Source organism: Triticum dicoccoides, chromosome 6A, assembly GCF_002162155.2.
Source record: "Triticum dicoccoides isolate Atlit2015 ecotype Zavitan chromosome 6A, WEW_v2.0, whole genome shotgun sequence".
Classification (NCBI taxonomy): Eukaryota; Viridiplantae; Streptophyta; class Magnoliopsida; order Poales; family Poaceae; genus Triticum; species Triticum dicoccoides.
This window is the reverse complement of record NC_041390.1, coordinates 72,848,311-72,861,366: the sequence shown is the minus strand read 5'-3', so window position 1 is coordinate 72,861,366 and position 13,056 is coordinate 72,848,311. Positions and strand designations below refer to the sequence as shown.

General features: G+C 42.9%; 2 protein-coding genes across 3 annotated transcripts in view; both read right to left on the bottom strand.

The window, feature by feature from the left end:
• The window catches only part of LOC119315054 (acyltransferase-like protein At1g54570, chloroplastic), a 32,359-nt gene that overhangs the window by 16,218 nt on the left and 3,085 nt on the right, over positions 1-13,056 (bottom strand). The window lies entirely within an intron of this gene.
• LOC119315055 lies at positions 5,538-10,479 on the bottom strand. 2 transcript variants are annotated; one of them, XM_037589718.1, is made up of 5 exons: positions 10,118-10,479; positions 9,506-9,958; positions 9,126-9,387; positions 6,327-8,984; positions 5,538-5,664 (listed from the first exon to the last, which is right to left on the bottom strand). In XM_037589718.1, exons 3-4 carry the CDS (start codon positions 9,156-9,158, stop codon positions 7,911-7,913), a joined length of 1,107 nt encoding a protein of 368 aa, XP_037445615.1. In that variant the 5' UTR covers positions 9,159-9,387; positions 9,506-9,958; positions 10,118-10,479; the 3' UTR covers positions 5,538-5,664; positions 6,327-7,910. The 2 variants fall into 2 exon arrangements, with proteins under 2 accessions (XP_037445615.1, XP_037445616.1); XM_037589719.1 differs by lacking the exon at positions 10,118-10,479 and having other exon boundaries at positions 9,506-10,102.

The window sequence follows — 13,056 nt, the reverse complement described above, 5'->3', positions numbered from 1 at the left end:
GAAACCAACGTTTGTCAAGGTTCCACTTCAAGGGCCGAATGAATGTGGCCATTATACTCTGAAGTATGCGGGATGCTATGATGGTGAAAAGATCGTTGAGAACATTCGAGATAATGACGTGGGTTTCTTGTTGAGCTTTTCACTTTCTGTTTTTGGCTTATTGTGCATCCTTTTTTTATGTGCCATGATTTTTGATAATTTGTTTTATTGTTTTGCAGCCACGCATTGTTGATTGGAACGCTGAGGATCTGTATAGAGTTGTGTTCAACCGTAATAACCATCTTATGGTGACGGAGCTTCCCAAGGAGGTTCAGGCTTTGGCTCCTGATGCATAGGATAAATGGTCATCATTTGCATAGTGAATTGGATAGTTGTGTGATATATCTCTTGAAAACATTGTAGGCTATATTTTGTAGTGTTTGATGTGTTGTCGAGTACTATGTAATAACTAGTATATTTTGTGTTGTGTTTTAAGTGTGGCACAATGTTTCATTGGGAATTTGTTTTGGTTAAGTTTTTTTTTTGTACTGAAGACTTATATAGTAGTTGAACTGAAATCATTTTTTTATGTGATTCCATCCTAACTTGGACCTTTATAGTTTCTGTACTCTTGTTTTCTTGTACTTATGATATAGTTCTGTTAGTACTGATTTGAAGTCTCATTCAGCGTAAGGCTTTCAAAATTTTAGGCCAAATTTCTTTTTGAACTTTTTGAACTTTAGTAGTTGAACTTGATAGTAAGAGTTAATGTGCTGGTTTAAATTAGCTACATTTAATACGTATTCCTATTAAGTTCAAAACTATTTTCTTTCTCAATGCATTAATTGGTATCATCATAGCACTTACCGAATAAACTTAGTTGTATTGAGATTCCAATTGTGCTAGTACTTTTGATTAATTATTTATTGTTTGTGTTGTTTGATGCTAGTATGTCTTCTGTTGTGTTTCTTGTGATTTTTCTCTTTTGACGAACTTATATTTTTTTGATTTAGTTTTTGGCCTTCTTTTTTTCTAGGCTGTGGTTCTTCTCCAGGCAATGTTTGGTATAATCCTAGCACTTGCTGTATAGACTAAGTTGTACTGAGATTTCAGTTGTATTGCCACTATTAATTCTTAGTATGCCACTGTTTTTAAGGAATGCGAACTGAAGCTTCCCGTTCCTTTTTATATTTTTGTACAATGAACATATCGTGTGTTCAACTGTACCAGAACTTTTCAGCCCTAGGATGCTAGTGACTAGGAAATACGTACTGGTGTTTCTTTGCTTTTCCTGATGTAGTACTTAGTGAATTTCTAACTACTTTTTACCATGATGCTTTTTAGTACTGAATGTTGTCCTCGGCCGAAACTTAGACTTTTTAGTGTTCGTCTGAAACTAAAAACTGATTTTTTCAGCGTGATAGTACTACCGTTCATGTCTAAGCTGTACTGAGCATCGAAGGCTACTATTTGCTTTTGTCCTTAGTTACTCTGCCACTTTTTTTTCTCCATGACTAGTGCTGCATGGCAGCCATCAAGTTTCAACTTCAACCTACTTCAACTTCAAATGATGGATGAACAAAATAGGAAGCTAGCAAACTTGTTGGACGACATAAGCAAACGATGTACTTGATAGACACAGGAAACTTGTTCAAACCCTGACACACATAGCATAAGGTAGCTGGTTCAACATAACGAAAGAAAACTACAAATCTGAAACAACAATACTAAGGACACACACAGCATAAGGTAGCTGGTTCAACATAACAAATGGAGACTTTCATGCATCTTCATCCGTGAAGTTGCAGTGGTAGTAGGGGTTAGCCTCCTGCTCTTTTGAAATTTCCCAACCTGTCACGATGTTGTCGATTGTCTTCCATGACTTGTACGTTGCGTACGCGTCTATTCCTGCGTATGTGATGAGGTTGTCTGGCAGCGGGCTGTTCCCCCACAGTTTGTGGTCTGCCCTGTTCATCTTCTTCTTCATGCCTTCGTAGAATGGGTGGATGACGCCGCCTGCAACATCGGCCAGGGAGTCGTAGTATTTGCTGGTCTTTGGATCTTTCCACTTGCGCTGCATGTCGATGAAGTTGTTGGGGTTGATTTCCAAACCGGACTCCTGCAGCATCCGCTTGTCACCTCCAATGCTGAAACCAACAAATGTGTACAATTTCTCCTCCCGCAGGAAGTCTTTGAGGTGCTTGGGCCTGCAAGGGGGGAGACACACATTTATAGATCAGTCTTCTTTTTTGAGGATTTAATTCTTCTGCTTTTTTTGTTTTACAAGTGATAATCCATGAGGTAGATGCTTATATATTATGAGTCATGCATGAATGTAGTTCAGAAACTAGTACACAAAGTCCTGAAATTAAATTCAACTACATCGTGTTATTTTTTCTTTTTTGCTATCTTCTTTGCTTTACCAAATGCTTCACTAAATTAAAGAATCATTTTACCAGAGTCAATGATAGATGTGTTGCTTGATTCAAGTTTAGTTTTCTTTTTTGTTGAATAAAAGACCTATACCAGTGCTTGATACATCTTTGTGCATTAATTCTATATCAAGTCCAAAAATTAGTTTGAGAAACATGTGCATGAAGATATGGACCTATACCACTTCACCAAAGATCTTTTAATACATCAATTCTATAAACTATACTAGTGCATCAAGATCAGAATCTATGCTAGTTCATCAAGTTCAGAAATTAATTTGGTGCATAAAGTTCAGAATGCTATAACCTTTTTTCAGATGCTAATCTGGTGAAACAATCCACTTCACAGTTTCAGAAATGCATTTAACTTGATAAACATGTAATCGTGTATCCACTTCATAGACTATAGTAGTTCATCTAGTTGGGAAACAATTTTTAATTAAGGTTTTTAGTGACTAGTACTGGTACAACAGATGAATGAACAGTACTGGTTCAAAAATACATTTTATAGTATATCTACTTGAGAAAATGCAGTAGTGCATCCACTTTTCACAAACCACACTAGTACATCTAGTTGGAAAACAAGTGTGATTAAATTTTTTGGATACAGTACTAATAAAACAGATAAACCATATGCAGGGCAAATGAGTAGGATTGCTCACCATTTTGTGGCCGCTGCGATGTGGTACACCAAGCAGAGTTCCTCAACGCACAACTGCAGGACTGCCGCCATCTGTGGAGGTTTTTCCTCATCGGTGTACTCCACATCAACTCCGATGAAGCTCGGATACAAGCCGCCGCCCTTCATCCTGAGCCTGCTCATCATCTCGTCGGCCTTGTCTGGTTCGCTGGTGCAGACGATCTCCAGCTTCTCCTTGCCGTGGAGCTCAACCCCTTTGAGCGTTCTGGTGTAGTCGCGCTTCTCGCCGGGGACGTTAATGTCGACGAGGTTGCTCCACTTGTCCGACGTCTCGGCATGATGACGCTTGGCGGACGGTTCCTCCGCCATGGCCTTCCTCCGGCGACTGTGGGCTTTGGAGAGAGCCGCTGGAGGTTTGTGTGCAGTGCAAATGGAAGCGGCAATGGTGCTATGTGGGAACGATGGAGAGATGGAAGACAATGGGGTTTTTTTGTAGTGCGCCGATGGTGGTGTGTGGGAGGCGGTTCGTCGGGGGCGTGTGTGTAGTGGTCATGGGGGTCGCCGTTTGCAGTGCGTCGTGGCAACCGCCCAGTGGGTGGCGCGGGTGGTGGCCTGGAAGAATTAACCGTCCAAGTCAAATGTTTTTTACTGGTGCACTGATTAGTCTTGTCAAGCTGTACTTACGATCTGCTAAATCCCACTTGCACGTCTCTGTGGTTGTGATGATGGCATTTTGCACTGTTTATATATAAATCTGCTAAATCGTTCGTTATGGTGTGGACAGATTATATATAAATAATAAATTTAGCAGAATTGACAAATAAATTCCATTTGAACTTTTTGAATTTTAGTAGTTGAATAATCAGTTTTTATATAAATAAGAAATTTAGTATAATTGACAAACATTATATGTTTGAACTTTTAGATTTTTAGTAGTTGAACTTGTCAGTTTTTATATAAACAAGATTTTTAGCATAATTGACAAACATTATATGTTTTGAACTTTTTTAGTTTTAGTAGTTGAACTTGAAAGTAATATTTAATTCTGTTTTTTAAATTATGTACATTTAATAGAAAGGCTATTAAGTTTTGTTCTTTTTAGAGGTTCATTGTTTTTGTATCATATTTTTTTCCTTTTTTCTTGTAGAGGTTAATTGACAAACATTTTTCTTGTGGTTTATATTTCTTTTGTCCCGCCCTCTGGTTTGTATAGCTGGGCTTATTTGGTGGGGTGTTTTGTTGACGATGTAGAGGCTATTGGGCCGTTTTCCGGCCCAGATAGCTCGTCTGCGCGCCTGTGCAGTGCATCATGCGCGTGCGCTCTGGGTTTAGTCCCACCTCGCTAGTCGAGGGGGCTTCAGACCTATTTATAAGCGCAGCCGACGCTCACCAGTCGAACTCCTCTGAACACTTACCTGAGTGCTTATACATGGCGCTCGCTCTCTCTCTTGACCTGTGGGCCCTGGTCGACGGGTCTTGCGTCGTGCGGATTACTAGGGATTCGCCCACGGGCTCGAGTTCAAGTATCTAGCATTGTCAGGGCCTGCTCCTGACCTTGGGCGGTCAATTTTTTTGTTTTCTTTGAATCTAGTACTTGACTACACCAGTAACTTGGACTGGTACTTTTTGTTCTAGCTGTTGTCAGTTTTGTGTGAGTGTAATCTTTTTCATTTGAGTTTTTTGCCTTCTTTTTGTGTTTGTTTTTTTGATTATTCTCAAGTGTCTTCTGCTGTCATTTTCAGAACTATGGTACTTGCGTGTAGACTGAGTTGTACTGATAGTGCATTCATAGTAGCGCTTACGGACTGGTGCTTCTTTGTACTTTTTATTGTAGTAAGTATGTAATGTCCGATCAAGTGTACTGAGTTGTACTGACATGGAACAACGTTGTGTGATTAGTTGCATCGTAACTAGTACTTTAGAGCAACGACAACGTTCCATTCAGAAGCTACTTTTTCAATTTTGAAATGATGGATTAACAACATACGAAGCTACCAAACCAAACTTATATAATGAGATAAGCAAAACATTGTACTTGATGACATAACTAAACTTGTTCAAACATGACAAGCACGACATAATCATACTGGTTCAACCCAACAAGAGCAAACTACTAATTTGAAACAACAAGATAAAAGGCAAGCACAAGCGGAAGTAAAACGAAGGCAGGCTCTGATGTATCTTCATCCCATAAAGGGGCAATAGGGGTGGTCGTAGAAGTTGTTAGCCTCCCGCTCTTTCGCAAATTCCGAACCATCTGTGATGTAGTCGATCATGAACCATGACTTATACGCGGCGTACGCATCTACTCCTGCGTACTCGATGAGGTTGTCTGGCAGCTCGCTTGTCCCCCACAGTTTGTAGTCTTCCTGCGTGTTGATCTTGTTCTTCATGCCTTTGTAGAATGGGTGGATGACGCTGGCTGCAACATCAGCCAAGGAGTCGTACTCTTTTCCGGTGTATGGAACTCTCCACTTGCGCTGAATGTCGATGAACTTGTTGGAGTTGATCTCCATACCGGACAACTTCAGCTTCTGTTTGTCGCTTTCAATGCTGAAACCGGCAAATGTGGACAACTTGTCATGCTGCAGCATGTCGGTCAGGCGCTTGGGCCTGCAAGGGCAGAGACATTTTGAATATTAGCATTACTTTGATGTTTGAATTATCCATTTTTGTTTTGTTTTACAAGTGATGAATCCATGAAGTAGTTGTTTATGTAGGATAAACAATGATGAATGTACTTCAAAAACTAGTAAAGAAAGTTCTGAAATTAAATTAAGTACATCATGTTATTCTTCTTCTTGGATTATACATAGTTTCAGTCAATGTTGTATGTTCCGCATTGGTACTAGTTTAGTCTACTTTTGTTGAAATAGGATAACACAGAACCAGTGCTTCACCAAGTCCTTAGTTTATTTTCTTACGAAAATAACATTACATCAAATTCAGAAAATACTTCACTACATCAAGTTCAGAAATATCTTTTTTAATACATCGAGTACATAGACTACTCTATTGTATCAACTCTAGAAACTACACTAGTCGATCAACTTCAGAATTTAATCTTCCGCAAGATTTTACAAATAGTAATCCAGTGTATCAGGTTCAAAAATACATTTTATAGTATATCTACTTGAGAAAATGCAGTAGTGCATCCACTTTTCACAAACCACACTAGTACATCTAGTTGGGAAACAAGTGCGATTAAATTTTCAGGATACAGTACTAATAAAATAGATAAACCATATGCACGGCAAATGAGTAGGATTGCTCACCATTTTGTGGCCGTTGCGATGTGGTACACCAAGCAGAGTTCGTCGACGCACAACTGCAGGACTGCCGCCATCTGGGGAGGTTCATCTTTGTTGGTGTAGTGCACACCAACGCCGATGATCCTACGAATCCTGCCGCCAAGCTTCCTCCAGAGCCTGGAGATCACCTCATCGGCCTTGTCTGGTTCGCTGGTGCAGACGATCTCCAGCGTCTCCTTGCCGTGGAGCTCAACCCCTTTGAGCGTTCTGGTGTAGTCGCGCTTCTCGCCGAGGACGTTAATGTCGACGAGGTTGCTCCTCTTGTCCGACGTCTCGGCATGATGACGCTTGGCGGACGGTTCCTCCGCCATGGCCTTCCTCCGGCGACTTGTGGGCTTTGGAGAGAGACGCTGGAGGTTTGTGTGCAGTGGAAATGGAAGCGGCAATGGTGGTTTGTGGAAACAAGGGAGAGATGGAAGACAATGGGGTATTTTTTTCAGTGCGCCGACGGTGGTGTGTGGGAGGCGGTTCGTCGGGGGGCTTGTGTGTAGTGGTCGTGGGGGTCGTCGTTTGCACTTCGTCATGGCAACCGCGCAGTGGGTGGCGCGGGTGGTGGCCTGGAAGAACTAACCGTCCAAGTTAAATGGTTTTTACTGTTGAACTGGCTAGTCTTGTGTAGCTGTACTTATGATCTGCAAAACCCCACTTGCACGTCTCTGCGGTGGTGATGATAGCATTTTACTGTGGCACCGATTCGTATAGTCAAGCTGTACTTATCAGCTGCTTATCCCACTTGCACGTGTCAGCGTCGGTGTTGGTGGAGGTCTGAACTCCTCTAGTGTCGTACTCGGACTGGTGATTGAAGTGTAATTGAACGTACCAAATACCAGCGATACTATGTGTGGTGCTAATGTTTTTTTAAACAATTTTCGTATTTTTTTAAAGGATTGTTTATATCAAGATAACATGTGAGTATTTTTTACAGATAAATTAGATTTTCACCAGTACAGGATGTATTATATTCGCATTTTGCTTGATGTAATTATTTTTATGTACTGACGGTCTTTCTAAATTGGGACTTGTAGGAGCAGGCATAGTTTTGCGTCAGATATATGAGGATAAGTTTTTTCAATTTTATTTTTGACTGCATTCAAAAGGATTATCAAATGGTTTAAATAATAATGTCACTGCTTCAGCGGGCACAAATCAGAAATTATATCAGTACTGATGTGTACTCTGCCTTGTACTGACGACTGATAGTTATCAGTACTAATATGCTACAAGAGTTTAAAATTTTCCTTGACATATTTTTTTCCTGAGTTACTGGTTCACAGTAGCCTTTTGCGTCGGATATATCCAGATAAGTTTTTTCAAACGTATTTTGTGACTGCATTCAAAATGATTATCAAATGGTTTACATAACAATATCACTGCTCCAGTGGTCACGAATCACAAACTAAAAAATAACTTTAGTTCTGATCGAGAAATTGACGATAAAGCTAAATAAGTTTTGGTAAATGACAGTGTTTTTGTGAAATGCTTCCTCATTGTGTGCTGATTCAATTGAGACTACACGGTTATTTTTTAGTTGACGCAGCAGGATAACCACTATGTATTGTTCAGTCTTGAGCTTCTCCTAACTGTCCCCGAATGTTGTGCCTTGCCAACGCTCTTTCCAGGTTGAGCCTTGGCAGCTTCATCGTCAGTTTCAGTTTCCTCGCCCCCGACACTGTCATCTTCATTGTCTTCGTCTGATTGGCCGTCATTCTCATCAAACTCTTCTTCTTCATCGTCTTCATTTGATTGCTTGGAACTCTGTACCTTGCCCTGTTTATGTTCAGCTCCACTGACCTCCTTGCCCACTTTGCACGTGCGGGCATTATGTCCGTCAGTTCCGCCACACTTGCGGCAAGTGTAGCTGTTACGTGTGTTGTCTCCATTGGTAGAAAGTTGGGTGGCTCCAATCTGCTTGTTCTTGTTGACAGTGGCATCTGTGCGGAGTGGGCATGTGCGGTAGTTATGGTTGCTCACGACATTGCAGAATCCGCATGCCCTTACCCCGAGGGGTTTGCCGTCCGGGCCAAATTCCACGCGCTTGATGGGGCGTGGTGGCTTTTTGGCTGTTGCTTGCATCTTGCTCTTCCTCCCCTTTGTGTTTGAGAATATTGGGGGTTTAATCACCCTTTCCTGATGCTGCTTGTAGGATGTGCTATTGTCATGTTGTTCGCCTACAGCACCATCAAGCTCATGATCTTGCATGTGAGTTTGTCGTTGCTCTTGAGTGTCCACACGGGCAAGCTCCGGTTGCTGCTGCTCCTCTTCCTCGTTCTCAAACGGGTCAATAGCTCCCATATGGTTCATCTCGGACAACATTGTAGCAATATCCTTCTCAATGGCTTCATTGTCCGCGACACCCCCATTGTCAGCAGAATGCATGGCGTCGAGTTCTTGTTCAAGTTTGTCCATGACGACCCGCGTCCTTGCCATTTGCTCTTGGCTTCTCAAGCTTTTTCTGTGCACCCTCATGTTCAGCGTCAGCAGTGAGCTTTCAATGCAGTATTGGGATGCCTTGTTTGACGCTACTGTCCTCAAGTCATTTCTGTCAAATGTTGGCTGGATATTCGGTCGTTTGGTGTATCTCCTGAGTATGTATTTCTCTGGAACGCTTTGAGCCTTAATTGTCTGCATCATGCATAGGACATGCACGCAGAAAAGACTTGTATTTGTTTTTGGAAGAGGTGCATGTTTTTTGTCATTTCATTCGAACAAAAACTTTGCAAAAAAAAGTAGTACAGTATGTAACATCTTTTTTGTAGTCCTCACCTGTGTGGTCCCATAGCCTGCACTCGCACTCATATGTTTCTCCCACGGGGTCTGCAACCACCTGGAACGCGTGCTGAGCCCACACAGACAGTTTTTGCGGGTGGTTGTAGCGCACTAGGTACTTTGTGGGCTCTTCCGTCTCTATCGCCGTGAAGAGAGTGCTCAGTTTTAGCCTATCTCTGATCTCGCTGTACACAACTCGCGTGTACAGCTTTGCCATCTGGGTGTCAAACCCATAGAAGGTCAGCGTGTTTTGTTCCGTCTGCAGATGCAAGAATGATGACCAAATTGTTAGTTTTCTCGCAGGAAAAACTTCTAATAAAGTTTTTACTTTAGTAAGCATGTAATTTTTTGTCTTACGACAAGTGATAGAGCTATACCCGGTTACCCATTGTCTCCTGGTTCTCTGTCTGCCTCCTGCTTTTGACGCAGGAGTTTATCTGGCTGACAAACCGGTGTAGGTTATGTCTCTCATTTACGTAGTTCTTCTTGAGCACATAGTTCATGCTCTCACTTCACTGTGTGGATGTCATTTTGGCGCAGAAAATTTCTTTGAAGTAGGCTGATATCCATTTCTCATGCTCGTTCCACATGCCCACCATTGTGGCATCATCATGGAGGTTGTACTTATCCATGAGTCTTTTCCAGGCATCCTCAAACTCAGTTGGCATGAGGGGCCAGTTGAGAATTGATGTGAATTCATCCTTAAGGTCCTCGTGCAGGAAATATAGGTACGCGAGGTGTTCCCTGTACTTCTTCGTAATGTGCCAGCGGCATAGCTTATGTATTGTGTTCTTGAAAACATCTGCGATCGCCAAAGCCATTGCCTGGCACTAGTCCGGTAATGAGAAAATAGACTCGGAGTGGTCAGCATATGGTGGTGCATATATATAAATAGAACTGACACAACATTTTTTACCGTGTTAATTTCCTTTTATTTTTTTGGGGTAGGGGGTGGTGGTGGTGGTTGGGGGTGGTTTTCGCGGTTGTACCTGTGAGGATGCATGTAGGAGCCTTCCCTCTCATGCACCTTAAAAACGTCTTGAACAACCATCTGAATGATTCTGCATCCTCATCTCTTATCAGGGCGAAACCAAAGAATGTAGTCTGTAAGTGGTTGTTAGTACCGACAAACACCCCAAGTGGCATATGGTACTTGTTGGTCTTGTACGTGGTGTCAAATGTTACACAGTCACCGAAGTCCTGATATGCGCCTCGGCAGCTTGCGTTCGCCCAGAATATGTTCTTAACTCTGTCGGACTCATCGAGTTGCATGTCACAGAAGAATTCCCTGTTTATAGCTTTCATCTCCCTAAAGAAGTTGACAGTCTTTAGGACATCATCCACATCATCAATCCTTGAATTCTTTGCTTTCCTGCATATAAAAAGTTTCATTGAAAAATGCACGTTGAACTGGCGTCAGGTATGCGTTACTTGATATGTTTGTACTGACAGAGGAAAAAAGACGTAGGCGGTTTATGGGAGGAGAACAAGTTTGTACTTACATGTTAATCAGGTCTTTGGCATTCATTTCGAGGAAGTAGCTACCAGGGTCATCACCGCCCAGAATGCTCATGATTTGCGCGTGTTCAATGCCTTTGAACTGCAGGTACTTGACGTACTCCAAGATTGTTTTGTCAAAAAATTTGTGGGAGTGCAAGAAGACAAGCATTTGTGGAGTGAGCTGTAGCCTGTGGTTGTGTTCCCAGACTATCCCTTTTACGACAAGTGTTCCATCCTTTTCAATCTTCAGCCTCATTTTAGCCCTGTAGTCAGTCCTGGCTGTCGTTTTGTTCCGCTGTCTATTTGTTTCAGACACCTTTGATTCATAAACTCCATGGCACGTGCAATAAAGGTAGGCTCTGGTCTTAAACTTGGGGCCTTCCCTGACAGCAAAACCAGCGTGCTTTGCATATACGTTGTAGAAGTTCTTAGTTTCTTCGAAAGTTTCAAACCTCATCTCTAGCCTTGGCAGAACATAAGCTTCAATGTCAGGTGGCTACACACAATAGTGACAAAACAAAAATGTTAGATGGGGTGGTCACAGCACCATGGTATGGACTGTGCTTGTATTTTTTTTTCTATATGGATACTTACATGTGTATAGCTCTGGGCTGCCTCTGGTGTTTGTTGTTCTCCCTGGTTTATGGGCGCCGGTGGTGTCACCCTTGGCACATGTAGCAATGCATCTCTTGGAGGGAGCAACGATGACGAAGATCTCCGTCTCTCGTTGTACGGACGTCTCTCCTCAGATTCATTGTGATGTTGCTCCTGTCTATATGGCTCATATCTTGTACTTTTGAACCTGCTAGAGTGGCCAAAATTTCTGTCTTTTGCCCTGGTCTTCCCGTCGCAACTGCTTTTGCAGCACGGATGATTGATGTTGACAGAGCGACTGGTGGAAGCCTTCTTATGCATTGGGGAAGGAAAACATTTGTTGTTGGTGATATTGTTGGCCTAGTTGCAACCCAGTAGCGGCAAAGCTTGCATTCCCAGACATTGCTGTTTGCTGTATAGAAGGACCTATCCGTGCTTCTGATGATTGCGGTGTATCTTCAAATCTGCCTGTACTGTTGAAATATCCAGGCGGTATTTCTGGTGTTACCCAACCAGGTGGTGCCCCATATCTGTTTTGCTCATGAAATGCTTGCTGCGTGCGCCCCCTTGCATGCTTCTGCAAACAACATTCAAAAGTTTTTGGGATTAATCTGGTTTCGTTTTTCAGTCGAACTGATGAACGTTCATGTTCAAACACGGATGTACTGATGTACTGTTTTTTAGCACTGTTTTGTAAACTGGACATTGAACTCATGCATGACTTCTCCTTTGTTCTTCTGTAACTTATGCAACTACACTTGAAGTACTCCTAGTTTATGTATCATTGAACTTACTGTGTAATTGTGGCACTCTCTCGTCACTATCTACCTGGACTGACGCATATGTGCTATTTTTTCTAACTTGAACTGAAGATAGTATTTAGATGCACTGACAGTAACCTCGACATCCTAATCGTGCATCAATGCATATACATTACAAGTACTGCTAGCTTATGTATCACTGAACTTATTGTGTAGCAATTATATTATTTTTTTGGTAATAGTTTTGTTACTCGTTCGAACTGACGCAATTACATGACTTGTACTCTTAGGAATAACAACATACAACTCTCAGCGGTAGCTGAACCTTGTCACAATACCTGGACTGACGCATATGTGTTATTTTTCTTTTAACTTGAACTGAAGATAGCATATTAGATGCACTGACAGTAACCTCGACATCCTAATCGTGCATCAAGTGGCAGGGGTGTCAATGAACTGATGCTAGCATTTGCAATGTACCATCGGGTTCTTCTTCATAGCAGGACTGACGAACTGATGGAGTGACACAAACGTGGGGAGCAGACATTACCTCCAGTGTACTGTCTTCTTCTTCTACCTCTCGTGTGCGTCTTACTGGCATGTTCTTGCGAGGCGGCACCATTGACGCAGCACCTGCTTGTGGTGGACGTCTAGCGAAGAGGTTCGTAGAGGAAGCACCTTGCGGGGATAACTGCCCCGGAGAAGGAGACCCGACGACGGAGGGAGGCAGGAGGTGGGGATGACGGCTCCGATGATGGACCCGGCGACGGAGGGTGGCAGGAGGCAGGGATGACGACCCCGACGATGCATCCGGCGACGGAGGGAGGCAGGAGGCAGGGATGACGACCCTGACGATGGATCCGGCGACGGAAGGAGGCAGGAGGCAGGGATGACGACCCCGACAATGGATCCGGCGACGAAAGGAATGAGGAGGCGGCGGCGGATCCGTCGCCGGCCAATCACGGCGCCGCGGGCTCTCTCGCTCCGGCTGCGCCCGCGACGGCTGCCTCCGGCGGTAGGAAGCGAGTCGGATTGGGGCTGGATCGGTCGTGGACGCGTCGCGCCTTATAGGG